The sequence below is a fragment of the Arachis duranensis genome, chromosome 4 (genome assembly GCF_000817695.3).
Source record: "Arachis duranensis cultivar V14167 chromosome 4, aradu.V14167.gnm2.J7QH, whole genome shotgun sequence".
Taxonomy (NCBI): Eukaryota; Viridiplantae; Streptophyta; class Magnoliopsida; order Fabales; family Fabaceae; genus Arachis; species Arachis duranensis.
Genome location: NC_029775.3, coordinates 68,495,746 through 68,514,287, shown reverse-complemented (window position 1 = coordinate 68,514,287; position 18,542 = coordinate 68,495,746). Strand labels below are relative to the sequence as shown.

The 18,542-nt window shown below is 35.6% G+C and overlaps 1 protein-coding gene across 4 annotated transcripts; it reads left to right on the top strand.

Annotated features, from left to right (window-relative positions):
- The first annotated feature begins 1,707 nt into the window (after nucleotides 1-1,707).
- LOC107484743 (transcription factor MYB3R-3) lies at nucleotides 1,708-8,700 on the top strand. 4 transcript variants are annotated; one of them, XM_052259816.1, is made up of 8 exons: nucleotides 1,708-1,859; nucleotides 2,048-2,099; nucleotides 2,223-2,278; nucleotides 2,986-3,180; nucleotides 3,280-3,408; nucleotides 4,415-5,538; nucleotides 6,262-6,401; nucleotides 8,482-8,700. In XM_052259816.1, exons 1-6 carry the CDS (start codon nucleotides 1,714-1,716, stop codon nucleotides 5,457-5,459), a joined length of 1,623 nt encoding a protein of 540 aa, XP_052115776.1. In that variant the 5' UTR covers nucleotides 1,708-1,713; the 3' UTR covers nucleotides 5,460-5,538; nucleotides 6,262-6,401; nucleotides 8,482-8,700. The 4 variants fall into 4 exon arrangements, with proteins under 4 accessions (XP_052115776.1, XP_052115775.1, XP_015960768.2 ...); XM_052259815.1 differs by lacking the exon at nucleotides 8,482-8,700 and adding an exon at nucleotides 7,388-7,560; XM_016105282.3 differs by lacking the exon at nucleotides 8,482-8,700 and having other exon boundaries at nucleotides 6,273-6,593.
- Nucleotides 8,701-18,542: the final 9,842 nt, after the last annotated feature.

Below are 18,542 nucleotides of genomic sequence, written 5' to 3'. Positions count from 1 at the left end.
AAAATAAAATTCATTAAAATTAACAAAAAAATAATAATTAAAAAATTAAATACAAATTAAAAATAGTCAAATTATAATATATTTTTTTATTATTTTTTTTATTTTTTACTTCAATAAAATTGTTCAAAATAATATTTGTCAATAGAACTATCTTTATTTTAAAAAATAAGTCATATAGTTCGAACAAATATACGAAATTATAAAATAAAATAAATAAAGTTAATAACTAAAAGAAAAATAAAAACAAAAACAAAAAAAGTGTTTGAAAATTCTATAATTATTAATTTTATAATAGTAATCACTCTTTTATTTAATAAAATAAAAGAAAAATAAAAATCTTCGACCCGGCGGACCAGTCCGTCCCGCCCCGCCAAAATCCGCTATAATTTGGCGGACTCCAAATTCTAACCCGACCTGCTTTTTTAATGGGTTTAGCGAGTCGGCTGATAGGTTCAACCCGTTTTACCACCCCTAAAATTTTATATGCCCAACGTTTTTGGGAGTGCCGTTATGTGACGTCTGACGGTTTAGAGAAGATGTCGGCTTTCGCACTAAACGGCAGTTAACGGAAACGTCGGTGCTTCACTGCTACTAGAGACGGAGACGTTAATACTTAATAGCAGATACAAAAAATTAAAATTCTTTTTTTCGCTTCGTTTCAACGGTCGAGGATTTTGCGAAACCGTAGCTGAGAGAAGAGCAGCAATTCTGGTCTCTGGTCTCCTCTTCTATTCTTCTGTGAGCTTCACTTCGATTCCCTCCACTTCTCTGCAAGCATAGGTAGTTCCCTCTATGCAGAGAAATTCACCTTTTTTATGTTCTTATTATTTACTTAATTACTTTGTTTTTTTTTTTTTCCAACTCTTCACAATTCTTTCTTTCTTTTTCCCTTTGTTTTTGATGTTTGATCGAGTCTTCGCGATTATCTTTTGACATAAAAAACAGAGTTTGATTTGTGTCATGCTGAATTGGGTTTATGGTTTCCTTTCCTTTTTAATTTCTTTTTCCGTTGAATACAAGTGTTTAGTTTTTCATGCCCTTTCCCCTTTCTCTAATACGGCAACTTCGGGAATGAGCAAGAACGTGGAGCACCTCATTTAGAAACTTACACTTACACTTACACTTACCTCACTAATATGTTATTTTCTCTGTGAATCACCTCAAAATCAGAGATTATGTTGAATGCCCTTCAAATCCATCCATCCATCCATCTATTTCTGTGGAAAGCTTCACGAACAATCGGCGTTTTTTTTTTATGGTTTTTCCACTTCTCACCGCTGCTCTTTACACACCTCCAGATATCTGGTGCCGAATCTATCGCCGCTGAAAGCCTGGGACTTGTCCAAGCCGAGAGTGAAAGAGATGGGGAGGGGATTGTGTTATTGGTGTGATGAGAAGAGTGGAATCTGCTTTCATGCGATAGAACCTCAAAAGACAAGAATACCTCTTTCTCACAAAGTTTATGTGTGAGTTTCATTACTGTATTTTTGTTGTTTTAAATGTTTTGATGTGATAATTGAGTTAAAAATCTGGGTTTCTCTGTTTGTTTTTGTGTTTCAATTTGAAAGTCTGGGGTATTTTGTATTATGAGGTGTATTTTTAGAGTTTTCATTATTGATATATGATTGGAATTGCGACATGTGTTCGCATACGGTTTTTTTTTTTTAATCCTTATTTTTTTTTTTTTTTTTTTGTTGCTTCAATTTCAGTTATATGCTTGAGTTGAAAACAGAAGCGTGCTGTCTGGAGAATAAGCAATCCACTGCTGCTTCTTGCTCCTCTGTTTCCGAAGGCAGTGGCAGCCCAATTAACAAGTCCACAGAGATGTGTAGCCCTGCATCTACATCGCCCTTACACCGGTAACTTTATTTAAGCTCTCTCTTTCTGATTACAGTGTTACGGTTGTTCGTTATTAATCATGAATTATTTGTGCTTTTACTGCATGTTTTACTATCTGCATTGCTAGATGATTTCCTTTTTATTGTTGAACATGTATCTATTTTGAATTTTTGCTGTGATTTTCATTGTGTGAATATTTTCTGTTCAGGAGGACCACTGGCCCTATAAGGCGTGCAAAGGGAGGTTGGACAGCAGAAGAGGTTATTCTCTAACTCTGTCTTTGGAGACTTCTATTCTTTTGTCACTTATATTTTCATTGCATTGTTGCTTGCTTGTATGTAAGTTAATATCTGCTCTTAATGCCTTTCTTCAATTTTGTGCAGGATGAGACATTAAGGAATGCTGTTGCAACTTACAAGGGCAAGAATTGGAAGAAAATTCTAGTTCAATAATTATGTGATGATCTTGTGTGATTTAGATGGCATTGCATAGTTGGTTATAGACTTATAATCAAGAGTCGCTATCTTCAGCTTACATGAATATATAAATTACATGATACATTTGACCCGAAGAGAGTAATATTGTTGATCATAAGTAACTGTTTTTGGATCAGTAAAATGCATGATTTTTACTGTAAAATACTCTTTATCATTTTGCTTGCCAGTATATTCATTGCACAGAGTTGAACCATCCATCATCCATTCTGAAATTAATCTCAACTAATGTTTTATCTTAGTTACATGAAATGTATGTTTAGCGGAATATCTATGTTATTGTAACCTCTTCATTTAACTATTATTGATGTTTTACTCAGTTCTAAAGTGGAACTAGAGAATACTGCAGTTTAAGAAAATAAGTTTATTATGAAATTTGAAAGATATAGGCTTGAGGACGCATTTGGTTAACTTGTTACTTTGTTGCAATGCAGAAAAGTTAGAATTAAACCACCAGGAATGAAAACTTCCCAACCTGTATTTGACTCTCTGGCTCTCTTATAATATCTTCCGTGCGATTCACCATGTACGGAAATTGATTATGTTTGTGAATGATGGGAAGTTGTTTATGTGGCTTGGTACTCTAAGTGCTTAGTGTAACTGTGTAAGCATTATGCTGATTTCAATGACCTGAATTTAAAATATGAAATGCAGCTGAGTATTTTCCTGATAGAACAGAAGTTCAATGCCTTCACAGATGGCAAAAAGTTCTCAATCCAGAACTTGTTAAAGGTTTTGTGCAGGAGGATGATAAAATTGTTGAACTGGTCTCCAAATTTGGGCCTACAAAATGGTCTCTTATAGCCAGGTCTTTGCCTGGTCGAATAGGGAAACAGTGCCGAGAGCGGTAGGTTGACTAGAATTTAAAATGATGTCATTACTATTAGTGGCTTTGCACAGGGAATGCTTAATTTAAAATTGCTCTTTCATTTTCAAATTCTTACAGATGGCACAATCATCTTAATCCTGACATAAAGAAAGATGCCTGGACTTTGGACGAGGAATTGGCCCTGATAAATGCTCATCATACCCATGGGAACAAATGGGCTGAAATAGCCAAGGTTCTTCCTGGAAGGTATGCTTACGTATTATTTCTGTTGTTTATTATAATGGAACATAGATAAGCAAAAGAAGTGGGCTTAAATCTTGATGTTACTGTTCAAATTACGAGTTATCATCTTGAGGCATTGTCTAATGATTTTCAACATGAATTTTGTTGTTTTTGTGGTGGTAAGTGGATATTTTCCTCTTGCTTTCCTAGGAGGAGGTATTCTTCCTACATTTTTTTTTAAATAAATATAAAAGAAGTACTTCTTAATACAAGCAGAAAAGGTCACAAAATTATGAAAACAAAAAACAACAAAGAAAAGGGATAAAGTCAATTGAGCAAAATTAATCTATCCTAACATAACTCTATTTCCATTAAAATGATTGTATGCTTCTCAACCCATGTCTGCTGGTGACTCAAGATAAGTAAAAGTAAACCTCCTATTGTGAGGTTGTAGGTAAGCAAATTTGTCTTAACTTGGTAAACAATGGCCAGTGTAGCCATGAACAAATTCTAGTGTAAAGAGAGACAGGTAAAGAAGTTATGAACTATCATGGGGACAGGAGAAATCAAGGGCTCTTTAATGCCCTGTACTATTGCTGTTTCTTTTCTTTCTCAGTTCAGTTTCATATTCTTTTTGTGCATCCATCTAAACAGTTGCAGCTGTCATACTGATGTGGAAGTCGATTAAGCTTAATAAGCACCGAAGTTTTCGAGGATCCTCTTAGTTCATATATGGCTTCTGAACAACACAAAGTTTAATGATTTGTCCATCATCATTGTTTTAGGGCTGAAAAATCTGTTCAATGTTGTTCAGAACATAATGGAAGTACCACACTTTTATGGTTCAAATATTTTTGTAGAGTAAATAGTTGGAATAGCTATCACATAAAAGTTATATAAAGGATGCGGATTTTGTTGATTATATGTGCACAAGTAGTAGGAGATAATTTTGTGTTGTTAAATTCCATGGCATTTAAATTGTATTCGTCACAAATGCTAATATTTTTTCTACATTATTTCTCTTATGCAGAACTGATAATGCAATAAAGAACCACTGGAATAGTTCTTTGAAGAAAAAGTTGGATTTTTATTTAGCTACAGGAAGACTTCCACCAGTGCCAAAGAACAATGCACAAGTTGCTGTCAAAGATACAATTAGACTTTCTACTTCTAAAACAATTCCGGTTTGTTCAAGTAAAGAATTAAATTTAGCTGTTAAAACACCATCTGAACCTACAACTATTAGTATGCTAGATGAGAGTGGCATGAATCAGTCATCCCCAGGGACAGTTAGAGATGTTCGTGATTCTTCAAGTGTTCCTGCTAATGAATCTGCTGATTCTGACGGTGTAGAATGCAAACCTGGATCATCCAACATAGATCTCGCCTGTAGCAACTCAAAGCCTGTGTCAATAGTTAATTTCAGAATAACTTGTGGGACAAATTTTGAGAATTCTGGACTAAGTGTAAACTCAAAGTTTGAGCGGTGTGTAGACAATTGTGAAATGAGTTGCAGCAGCAGGTCTATCAGAACAACTTTCTCCCAAGAAAGTCCTACCTGTGGTTCTTTGTGTTATGAGCCGCCTCAGTTAAGTGGTTCAGTTCCTTTAGATTATCTTTCTTTAAGCCTGCAGAATGAGTACTGCTCTAATCCGATGTTGTCGCCTATCGATTACTTCACTCCAGCTAGTGTGAAGGGTAGTGAATTATGCAGTGAGACACCTGAATCATTTTTGAAAAAAGCTGCTGATACTTTTCCAAACACTCCTTCCATATTGAGGAGGAGACGGAACAGAGTCGAAACACAAACCCCTCCTTGTAAACTTTTGAAGGTAGAAAATCATTCTTGTACTTCTAATGAATCAGAGAGAACCAAGGATAATTCTGGTTCTGAGGTTGGGAGGTTCTCTGAGAATCCAGCAAGCCATGACAATGAGAGTGACCTTCCCAAGGCTTACAATGCATCTCCACCATACCAGTTGAGATCCAAGCGAACAGCTGTTCTCAAGTCCGTGGAGAAACAACTAGAATTTGCATTTGAGGAAAAAAAAATGAAAGCAATTTCAACTGAATGAAAATACCTGCAAAGAGTAGCAATGTGATTATGAAGATTGCCCCAGGAAACAAAATTAGTTGCAACATAGCAAATAATTTGTAAGTGATTACCTATTATTGTTCCTTAAATGTATTCTATTCCGTTTCTGCTTAAGCTTTGTTTTTCTATGGACTTCCCGGTTTTCAATTGTTATGAGAAACGGCGAAACTAATCCTTTATACGAGTTGTGTTTCCCTTGCAGCTTTTAAAGTAATACAATAAAATAAATTTGAACTTATAGTCCTTTAGGATTTGGTTATTTTTGCATTGCTTTCATTCTGAGTTAGTTATGAAATGCTATTTGGTTTATTTGATCCCATGAGATTTTTATGGAGAGTAGGAAACTCCTTCACTTGTTTGGCGCTGTGGCTAGTCTGCTGAATAAATACCTTCTTAACATGCTTTCATGAAAATGTCAGTGCTAGCAATTACCTTAACGATGATCCCAATGCTATTGCCGTTCAAGGCACCTCCCCTAAAACTTTGGTGAGAGATATTAACTATTGGAAAAGGCATATAAAACTTTCAGCAGAGTTGGTGAGAGACGTACTTTTTGGTCCTGCATAAGGGGCTAGCATTCCCAGATACTTTTTCTTTTAAAGCTTAGTGCAAAGCATCCCGCATTATCAACAGATCCAAAACAATATTTGAGCTTTGCAATTGAGTGTTCGTTTTATTTATTTAATTTTTCTACTTGTGGTTCATTTGGCAGCATACTGTTCTCTCCTTGCCGTTCTTGTTACTTGGCATTTAGTTATGAATTCTGAATAACTTCTCTGCAGAATTGATTTAGGTACTTTATTGATTCTGGCTGGTTCTTCCAAATGGTTTGATCACGTTCGCGTATTTCGGGAAGACAGTTTGGATAGTTGGTTTTTCATTTTCATCACACGTGAACAGAATTCAGCAGCTGTAGGATCCGGTATGTATAGAATAAGAAAGTGGCAGACTTCCATTTACTTGTGGATATATAAGGCTTGCTGTATATACCAGTTTTGTACGGTTTAGGAACAATAAATCTTCAAGTAGCGTCGGTGTTTCTTTGGGTATTTTTCTTAAACTTTTTCCAGCCTGACTTACAAATCAATAAAAATGCAACTACCATTTAGAGGCATTACACCGAAATTGTTTAACGATCATTCAATGTTAGTAAGATATGAGAATAGCATGCTCATCAAGAATTGCCACGAAAGTGAAACCAAACTGGTAACTTTGTTTGGTTTTCTTTTAAAGAAACTTGTTAAAGGACATGTACACCAGATCTAAGAACATTAGAAATCAAAGCATTTTGTTCAAGAATCTGTGGAGTGGGACAAGGCTTTGTTTTTTTTTTTTTTTTCCTTTTTTTTTTTTTGTTAAAACTGAATTGAAAATTGCTTCACTTGAATGAAAAATAGAAAAAAGTTTTTTGGGCGGGGACAAGTCTACCAAATCATATCTTGTTATATCATGCAAGATCTCTAGGGATTAGTTTCGATATTGTTCTACTCTATGATTTCTTCCTACTTGATAATACTATCGTGTTCCTCTTGTAATGAACAACACTATATCATATCAATGATCAGTGATTTTATATTATTGATAGTATTTTTAAGGAAAAGGTATATTTTATATACATATGGTTTATATTTGGTTTTAATTTTACATGTAAGTCTTATTTTGTCTCAGTTTTATATCATACTTTTCAAAACATTTTAATTTTGCTTTTTAAATAACATTTCTATTAGCTAAAAAGGTTCGTTCCCAAGGCTATGCTCATGGATCTAGAGCCAAGCAGCATGCCAATTGTCTGATTTATTCAATAGCTTATGCTTATCCATACTCCACAAAAATTCAGAAATTTTTGAAATATTATAAATCATGTTATCAAAATGCTGAAATTTATGGAATATTATCAAAATACTGAAGGGATAAGTGAAGATATCTGATTGGGATGGTTGGTTGTGGAGCATGGAGAAGGGTAAAAGTGGTGGGTGGATTTAAGAGCTGGGAGTGGTGATAGCGGTAAAAGTGAAGAGCTCGGGGTTGATAGTGGCAGTGATGCAAGGAAAAAGAAAGGAAAAAAGCGAAAAAGAGAAGTGGTAAGAGGTAAAAAGAAAAGAAAGGACAAAATTGGAAAGATATTAGCTAATCTTTGTCAAACTAAAATGTTATTAGATCATCTCTCATTCTTCTCTAATATTGTCTCACTCTCTTTTTCTTTTTTTTTTCTTAACTTCAATTTTGGATAAAATATATTATTCCTAATGTTTGCGATTTTTTTAAATATTTTTAATATTTAATTTTTTTAATTTTATACCTAAAATTTTTTATTCATTAAAATTTATCCTTAATATTTTAGATTTATTTTAAAACTACTCTTGAAATTTATGGAATATTATCAAAATATCGAAGGGGTAAATGAAACTATCTAATTGGAGGTGATGATAGCGAGTGAAGGGATTGAGATTGATGGTGGCAATAATGGTTTGGTGGAACTAAATCTCTATAGTGATTCTCCAGATTCGACTCATGTATCAATTTAATTCCTAAGATTTCAATTGTACTATTCATATCCTCGAGATTGCTATCGGGCTATATACTGGTCCTTCACTCGAATTTCGGCATGACTTAGCGACGGACTTGCTTATGTGGCACAGCCACAGTTACCTAGAAAGTCATTGTGGACAAATGACATGGATAGTATATTGCCATTCTCCAATTTAGTCTATATCCGGTTCTTTCCATCAACGTCTCGTTCTTCGTCTCTTGTCTACATCAATAGTCGTCCTCCATGAGAGGAACTAGGTGCCACGTTGTAGGAAGCTCAAATCGGTCATTGCTGATGGAAAATTGGACAAAAAGCACAGCGCAAAGCAGGCATGGGTGGGTTCCGAAGTGGTGCGGTTGTGGTTGTCGCCTTGTGCTTAGGTGGTTCCAACTATAATGCGAGTGAAAGTAACTTGTTTGTAATTTAATTTATTTTTTTATTGTAACATTAATTTGTGGAGGATTGTTTACAGATAAGTGGAAAAAACTTGTGCGGCTTATTCATCTGGGCAGATTGTGTGCAAGAGGAGCTGATTGAAAAAATTGTTCCAGGAGATGATGATGATGAAAGGAAAATGAACTTTGCATGGCAGGTGGACAAAATGGAAGCAGACATTAGAAATCTGAAATTCATGACTCAAGTTCTTGGGTTTGGGTTGTTAGTAGTTGTTGTTTTTGTAGGAATGGTGCTGTTAAAGAGTTGAGAACATGACAATGTAACATTATGTAATATAATGAATGAAAGTTTTTGGGGTAACATCACAATGGTTCTATTATTGATGTTAGTTTTCTATAATGTAATATCATGTAAGATGAACAAACATTACTAGTTAATAATTAATAGAAAGGTTGATTCAAACCATCCATAATATTATTTAATCTAAATCAAAATACCACAAAGCATTCATAGTTTTTACACAGTACAATCAGAAGTATTTGACCATAGCAAGTAATATGACATACTTGACTAAACTTAACAAAATGAACAATTTTTTATAGTGAGCACAGTCACAACTATTTTTACAAAAGATGAACAGTTCACAAAAATAAAATCCTAGTATCAAGTTTCACTTCTTCTGTAGGTGCTTAAATCTAGGAGTGGGTACAAACTTCAGAAAATTTGTGAATCGTGAGGCAGTGGCTGAACTTGCACCCTTCATTGGATCCAGTGCTATAGAGAGGGTTGGGGGTGGTGATCTTCTTCTACGGGATAATTTTGTAGGTCTCGTGGCTGTTTTAGTAGTTGCTTTAGTGAACTACACCAAACAAAAAAGAAAAATCCAAACTCATCAGCCACTACCAAAGACCCTAAACCTTCTTCAGAATTATTAGTGAAGAATTAATAAAAAAATTTATTAAAGAATTAATGTCAAAAGTCCTCTTTTTTTCACACCCTCTCTTAGTATGACCCTTTTGCAGACAGTACTTGCAGGTGAATTGTCTTAGCTATCTTTTCATGGTTGCACTTGGCTTAGCTTTCTTACTAGAACTGGTGCCTTCATCAGCATTTTTCCTCCTTTTTGTTTGAAGGTTCCCTGATTGTCTCTTGATTGGTGGTGCCAATGGCCTGTTATACTGACTTTGTTCCTAGAATACTTGGCCATGTAGAGGATTAATGTGGTACTCGTATGTTTCATTGTAAGACTCCATGATTATCAATTTGCGGCAAAAGTCTTCTAAATGCTTATTCACTCGGACAAGTGCAGCACAAGCATGAACGCATGGAATCCCTACAAATAATTATTTCCAAGCAGTTTAAAATTCAACTTTTTATAAGACAACATTAAGCCAGCTGAAAAAAAAAAGGGTTGGAAAATACAATATGTCAACATCTAAAATTGACCAGTACACAATCTTTTTTCCAAGTCAACCATATGGTTAGTAGGACGCCCATGAACCTCAAACTTCTCATAGCCAGTATCTCCAGCCCTGATAGCATGCTAATTCCGGAACTCTTTCCTAACAATTTCAAGCCTACTTTTAATTAATGGTGGTAACAACCCCAAATGAATATCCAACATGACCTTGTTCTTAGCCATAGTTCTCACAACGAACATCCTCACCTCTTCTAGAAGAATAATTTTTGGCTTTTTCCTGACTTCTTTGATTTTTGAATTTTGAATACCTCACATGCATTGTTGCAAATGGAGTCCAGTTTCGAGTTGTGTCTGTGACCATGTCCATGCCTCTCTAGGCCACTTGTCAAGATACACCCATGCATCCTCGTTCAGCCTCTTGATCCTATTCATGTATTCCTGAAAGAAGAGAAAATCGTGAATTTAGTTGGCTTGAATCACAAGAATTGAGAGATATTAACATTGTGCATATAAAAGTCATAACTAACTAACTTAAGGACACCTTGCTCTTATGACACATTTTCTAGGCCACTGTCTTTCCATACCTTAAACTCTTGAAAGGTAGTTGCTCGTGTGCATTCCCATAATAGTCCCCTAAACTCTAAGTCCTTCCATTGCTAATTAAAATTTCACCACAAATGTTACACACAGAAATAGTGATCCATGTCTGTAAATTCCAGGTAATTAGTAAATAATTAACTAATAAATTAATTAGTAATAAACGAAATTAAGAAATTAAGTTTCATAGTTTAATGAAGTAGAAATAATTAAAATAGAAATTTTGACACTAATTTTAAAGATTGTGGCCTCAAAACAAGCCAACAGACCAAACCGATCGAACCGAGTCTAAACCGGACCCAAGACCCACTTATATAAACCTAATTACCAGCCTTCTTGCCCATTGCTTTAGTGGAAGCACATAGAAGAGAGAAAAATCATGTCAAAACCTAACCCTAACATCTCCGAAAATTCAATTGTCTATAACTTTCAATCTGGAGCTCCGATTGACAAGCCGTCAACGACCACGCATTCATCTCGGAATTCTCTACAAAACACACTGAACAATTTTGTAAGGATTTTACATTTTCTCACCCATACCTTCTCTATTCAGTTTCAAAAATTAGGGATTTGGGTATTGAAGAATTATATGATTTTGATGATTGATAAGCGGATAATTTATACGCTTTTTGGCATTGTTTTTAGGTAGTTTTTAGTATGTTTTAGTTACTTTTTAGTATATTTTTAGTGGATTTTATGCAAAAAACACATTTCTAGACTTTACTATGAGTTTGTGTGTTTTTCTGTAATTTCAGGTATTTTCTAGCTGAAATTGAGGGACCTGAGCAAAAGTCTGATTCAGAGGATGAGAAAGGACTGCAGATGCTGTTGGACTCTGACCCTCCTGCACTCGAAGTGGATTTTCTGGAGTTACAGAAGCCCAATTGGTGCGATCTCAATTGTGTTGGAAAGTAGACATCTTGGTCTTTTCAGAAATGTATAATAGTCCATACTTTGCCCGATATTTGATAGCCCAAACTGGTGTGCAAACGCCTAGCAGAGACCCTTTTTTGGCGTAAAACGCCAAAACTGGCACCAGAACTGGAGTTAAACGCCCAAACTGGCATCCAAGCTGGCGTTTAACTCCAAAAATGGCCTATGCACATGAAAGTTTTAAAGCTCAGCCCAAACACACACCAAGTGGGCCCCGAAAGTGGATTTCTGCACTATCTGCAATTAGTTACTTATTTTCTGTAATCCCTAGTAACTAGTTTAGTATAAATAGCACTTTTGACTATTGTATTTCATCTTTTGATCATCTTTTGATCCCTTGATCACTTGGAGGGAGGCTGGCCATTCGGCCATGCCTAGACCTTTCTCTCTTATGTATTTTCCAACGGTGGAGTTTCTACACCTCATAGATTAAGGTGCGAAGCTCTGCTGTTCTTCATGAATTAATGCAAGTACTATTATTTCTCTTTCAATTCACGTCTACTTCTTCTCCAAGATATACTCTCGTACTTAATTCAGTTAAGTCAGAATGAAGGGGTGACTTGTGACAATCACCCGCTATCTTCGTTACTCGCTTAGCCAAGATTCGCGTGCCTGTCAACCACAAGCGGTCTACATGATGTTCAACGTAGTCATTGGACGATAGCTGGAGTATAATCTCTTGGGTCTCTGATCCACAGATTTGACTCGCCTCGCCTGACAACAGAGCATTCAAATCCATGAAATTAGAACCTTCGTGGTATAGGCTAAAACCAATTGGCAGCATTCTTGAGATCCGAAAAGTCTAAATCTTGTCTGTGGTATTCCGAGTAGGATCTAGAAAGGGATGACTGTGATGAGCTTCAAACTCACGACTGGCACAGTGACAGTGTGCAAAAGGATAGAAAGATTCTATTCCGACACAAGTGAGAACCGACAGATGATTAGCCGTGCGGAACCCGTACTTGGACCATTTTCACTGGGAGGACAGATGGTAGCCATTGGCAACGGTGATCCACCAACATACAGCTTGCCATGGAAGGGAGCACGCATGATTGGATTAAGTCAATAAGAAAGTAGAGGTTCAGAAGCAACAAAGCATCTCCAAACGCTTATCTAAAATTTCCACCAATGGATTGCATTAGTACCTTTATTTTAATTTACGTTTTACTTATCTTTTAATTATCAAAATCTCATAACCATTTGAATCTGCCTGACTAAGATTTACAGGATGACCATAGCTTGCTTCAAGCCGATAATCTCTGTGGGATCGACCCTTACTCGCGTAAGGTTTTATTACTTGGACGACCCAGTGCACTTGCTGGTTAGTTGTGTGAAGTTGCAAAAGTGTGATTACAATTTCGTGCACCAATGATTTAGGTGAGCTCTAGCGGCAAATAATCACTAAATTTTGTCCAATTGATCCGTAAGTAAGGTAAGGAACTGTTGAATCCTTGTGAATTATTGAATTAGGGAACCCTCTGATGATTATAGTAATATTATGTGAAATTAGATTGTGTTCTTGTTGATTTAGAGATCAATTAGGTGGTTTGGATTGAAATCCGGGTGATTAAACTTGAGGAATTTATGTTTGGAAGCTTGGAGCTTGTGAAATGAGAGATTTTTTAGGTGTTCTGAACTTAGGGAGAAATCTACCAAGGTATGATTTTCATTTCTCGTAAATAAAATGTAATGTAACGTGAAAACTTAGACTAGAAGACCATATGATAGGAATGAACTGAATGAATTATTGATGGATTATGCATATGGTATACGATGTGTGCATAAAGGATAAATGAATTTGTATGTGTTGGATTGTAACTCAGATGAGTATAAAATAAACATGATTGTTGATGTGTTAAGAATTGATGGTGAGTTTGTGAATTGAATTGAATGGATTGGTTGAGAGATGTATGATTCGATTTTATAAATGGGTTGTTATTAGAGTTGGTGGGTTTTGGAATAAGATTTAAGATTGGAAGTGGTTTGATTTTGAAATGATTTAATACTAGGAATGATTTGAATGACTGAGAGGTGTTTGGTTTGATGGTTGGGATCCTTGAAGGGTGGTAGAAGTTTGAGTTTTAAGGGAGGTGTTGTTGAAATTTTCAAAAGATATCTGAGAAGTTTTAGTTTGGTTAATTTTGATTCAAAAAATTGTTTTATTTGATTTTGATTTATTTAAGAAAAGAATGAATTATGTTTGAGCTTAAATGATTTGGTTTTGAAATGAGATTGGTTGTCACCTCCTTAAAGTCTAGATGCCTTGTCAAGGGATTTAACTAATAAATATTTTTCTTTGTCTTTTGAAGAGAGTTTAAATTCAAAAACGGTTTTGAAGTTAGCTCGAGGAATATGTAAATGAATGAGATATGTGACCCCGGGTAAGAGGCAGTGGTGTCTCCGAGAAAGAGATAAGAAAGAAGAATGATGAAAACTGAGTTTGAATTATGAAATTGAATGAATATGATAAACAAGGCATGATTGTGGTTGATTGATGATGAGTATGTTTGTGTTTTTCTCTCTGGTTGTAAGGGTGACCTATTCCCTCTAATGGTAACAGGACACGTAATTTCTCTAATGGTGACAGGACACATACTCCCCCTAATGGTGATAGGGCACGTATTTCCTCAAATGGTATAATGCGCAACAGAGAGACAGTGTTTGGATTAGCTATCGGACATGTCAGGTTTGGCTATATAACCAACAAATGAGCTCATTAGTCATAGGACATACATGCATCATATGTATTTGTAAGACTTGTTTGTTTAGCTTCACAGGTTGAGTCTGGAGCTTGATATATGTCTTTTGGAACTCTGATCTGTATATTATGTTTTTAGCCTTCTTTTCATCTTACCTATCCGTTTTACGATTATCCATGCAAGAGTGACACGATTTTCTATTATCATTTTTGTTTAGCTTATTCTTCAAGGCTCCTAAATATGATTTCTTTCAACTATATTTATATACGTATTTTACTTTTAGAGGTCGTAATACCTCGCTACCTCTGCTTTACGACTTAAGCGTAAGGCTCTGTGTGGTAGGGTGTTACGTTATGATATCAGAGTAGTTTGTTCTTGTAGAGCCTGAGGGACAGACTGACTATGCTTCTTGGCATACTCTGGGTGTGTGTATATGCTGACTAGGATATCTAATTGATATATGTGGCATATTTGTTCATGAGCATGTATTTGGAACTTTGAAGCATTAGACTTGAGATATTGAGACTGATCGCCTCAATATCACTTGTTTGCCGTGAACAGGAACCAAATGATGAGTCGTTGATGAGGATGCGGTCAGGGTAGAGGCCGGAATATTAGTGCAGAACCTGAAACAACTATGAATAATCCCGTGAACTTTACTAAATGCTTTGGAGAACATGGCGGTTGCTATGCAGGCAACGGTTGAGGCCCTTGATTAGCGAGTTAATAACAGAAATAGAGGTAATGGCGGAAACAAACCAATAACCCTAGCAACCTTCTTGAAAGTAAATCCACCAATCTTTAGAGGAACGACAAACTCCACGGAGGCAGATAAATGGTTCCAGGCTATAGAGAGAGCCTTACAAGTACAATAGGTGCCTGAGGATCAGTATATTGAATTTGTCACACATCAGCTAATGGGTGAAGCTCAGTATTGGTGACAGAGAACCCGATGTCTCCTACAGCAAGGACACACTGCAATACCTTGGAATGCTTTTCGATCTGAAGTCTACAATAAATATTTTCCTAACTCTGTCAGGATAGCTAAGGAACTTGAACTGCTGTAATTGAAACAGGGTCAGATGTCGGTCGCTGAATACACAAATAAATTTGAAAAATTGTGCCGATTCTCCAGAATTTGCTAGGGTGCTCCAGGAAACTTTGAGGAATGGAAGTGCATCAAATACGAAAGATGACTTTGGAGTGATATTTTGAGTTCAGTGGGACCCATGGAGATCAGAATTTTTTCTGAATTGGTAAACAAGAGTAGAGTTGCGAAGGAATGTTCAAAAAAGGTTGTTATGGTAGAGAATGATCACCGGGAATTCCACCAGAAGGAGTACAATCTGAATTTTGCACCAAAGGGCCAAGAATTCAAGAAAAGAGGATACGCACAACAATTCTCTCAAGGCCACAATAACTTCGAAACGAATGATAATCACTAAGAAAATGATAGAGGAAAACAGACGATGGCTGTTTCAAATTATTTGAGTTGTCAGAAATGTGGGAGATACACCTGAATAGGCCATGCTGTTATGGTTCAGGCTTATGTTACGATTATGAAAAGTCAGGACATTTGGTTAGAGATTGCCCACACAGGAAAAACCGGGATGTAGCCAGATCAGATCCTCAGATCCGAGGTAATAAAGGAATTAGTAACAAAATTATAACCGCTTTGAATAATACCGAAGAATAGCATTCATTAGTAACACATGATTGAGTTGTGAAAATCATGATTTTCTAGATGAAATATTAGTTATCATAAATAAATAGGTAAGTTCTTAATAAGAAGCGATCAGAATGACGCAGCAGAAACGTGAAGATTGGGAAAACATTAGGACTACTAAGGTGAGAAGGAGAAGTTATGGGAGATAGTCATTGTGGAGATTCGCAAAGGTTGAGAAACCATCCATTAGGTTGGAAAGGGAACAACTCTCGCGAACTCTTGTAGTGAACAATATTTTTGGGGGCAAAAATTTTTATTAGGGGGTAGGATGTAAACCCTAGGTAATTAGTAAATAATTAACTAATAAATTAATTATTAATAACAAAATTAAGAAATTAAGTTTTATAGTTTAATAAAGTAGAAATAATTAAAATACAAATTTTGACACTAATTTTAAAGATTTTGACGTCAAAGTTGGCCAACGGGCCAAATCAATCAAACTGGGCCTAAACTAGGCCCAAGGCCCACTTATATAAACCTAATTACCAGCCTTCTTGCCCATTGCTTCCATGGAAACACGTAGAAGAGAGAAAAATCACGTCAAAACCTAACTCTAAGGTCTCCAAAAGTTCAATCGTCCATAACTTTCAATCCGGAGCTCCGATTGATCGGCCGTCAGTTGCCACGCGTTCGTCTCAAAGTTCTCTAAAAACTCACTGAAAAATTTGGTAAGCACTTTATGTTTTCTCACCCATACCTTCTTTATTTGGTTTCAAAAATTGGGGATTTGGGTATTGAAGAATTATATGATTTTGATGATTTAGATGAACTCTAACGACGAATAATCACTTGGTTTTGTCCAATTGATCCGTAGGTAAGGTAAGGAACTGTTGAATCCTTGTGAATTATTGAATTAGTGAACCCTATGATGATTATAGTGATATTGTGTGAAATTAGATTGTGTTCTTGTTGATTTGGAGTTCAATTAGGCAGTTTGGAACAAAATCCGAATGATTAAGCTTAAGGAATTGACGTTTGGAAGCTTGGAGCTTGTGAAAGGAGAGGTTTTTCAGGTGTTCTGAGCTTAGGGAAAAATATGCCAAGGTATGATTTTGGTTTCTCGTAGATAAAATATAATGTAATGTAAAAACTTATACTAGAAGATCATAAGATAGGAATGAACTGAATGAATTATTGATCGATTATTTATATGGTATACGGTGCGTGTATAAAGGATAAATGAATTTGTATGTGTTGGATTGTGACTGGGATGAGTATAAAATAAATATGATTGTTGATGTGTTGAGAATTAATTGTGAGTTTGTGAAATTGAATTGAATGGATTGGTTGAGAGATGTATGATTCAATTTTGTAAATGGTTTGTTCTTGGAGTTGGTTAGTTTTGGAAAAAGATTTAATATTGAAAGTGGTTTGATTTTGAAATGATTTGATGCTAGGAATAATCTGAATCACTGAGACGTGTTTGGTTTGATGGTTGGGACCCTTGAAGGGTGGCAGAAGTTTGAGTTTTAAGGGATGTGCTGTTGAAATTTTTGGAAGAATTCTGAGAAGTTTTATTTTGGTTAATTTCGATTCAAAGAATTGTTTTATTTGATTTTGATTTATTTAAGAAAAGAATGAATTATGTTTGAGTTTAAATGATTTGGTTTTGAAATGAGATTGGATGTCGCCTCCCTAAAGTCTATAGGCCTTGTCGAGGGGTTTAACTAATAAATAGTTTTTCTTTGTCTTTTGAAGAGAGTTTAAATTTGAAAACGATTTTGAAGTTAGCTCGAGGAATATGTAAATGAATGAGATATGTGACCCCGGGTATGGGGCAGTGGCGTTGTCCACTTGCTACAGGAAAGAGATGAGGAAAAAGAATGATAAAAACTGAGTTTGAATTATGAAATTGAATGAATATGATAAACGAGGTATGGTTGTGGTTGATTGATGATGAGTATGTCTGTGTTTTCTCTCTGGTTGTAAGGGTGACCAGGCACCTATTCCCTCTAATGGTGACAAGACACATAATTCCTCTAATGATATTATACGCAACAAAGAGACAGTGTCCAGATTAGCTATCGGACATGTCGGGTTTGGCTATATAATCGACAAATGATCTCATTAGCCATAGGATAGACATACATCACATGCATTTGTATGAATTTTTTGTGTATGTATTTGTTTTGGATTGCCTAAATGCTTGCCAGTGACTAACTGCTATGTGATTTACTTGTTGTAACTGCATTTTATCTGTGTTTTCCTTGTCTATATTATATGTCTATGCAACTGAGAGATCCCTCACACTGGCTGAGGTGACACTGAGGGTTGTTCCACTGGTGATTCGGAAGACTGGAGGAGAGTGAGATTGAAGTGTTTAGTTATATTTGGTTTAGAATCCAAGTACTTTAGATAGTTTACCTGATTTCTGATTTAAAGTATAACTATAAGTTTTGAATCTGGATATCGAAGTTCAAGGATAGCCTCTGGTTTTCCTGGGACCTTATATATTATGTACGTTGGCACCGTTACCATGCTGAGAATCCCTGATTCTCATTCCATACATATTTATATTGTTTTTCAAATGCAGGTCGAAAGGCACCTCGTTGAGTGTTTGGAGTTTCCTATGCAAGCGAAGTTTGGTTTTTCTGGGATGCTGTATTTTGTATTTATGCTATGTATATAAGTTTATAGATTCTCCTCTGTATATATTTTATGTTTGTTCCTCCTAAAAGTTGACTTGAAAAACCAGGTGTTTATTTTGTAGTTTGAGTTATATTTTGGGTTGTATATATGTATATATATATGTGTGTGTACTC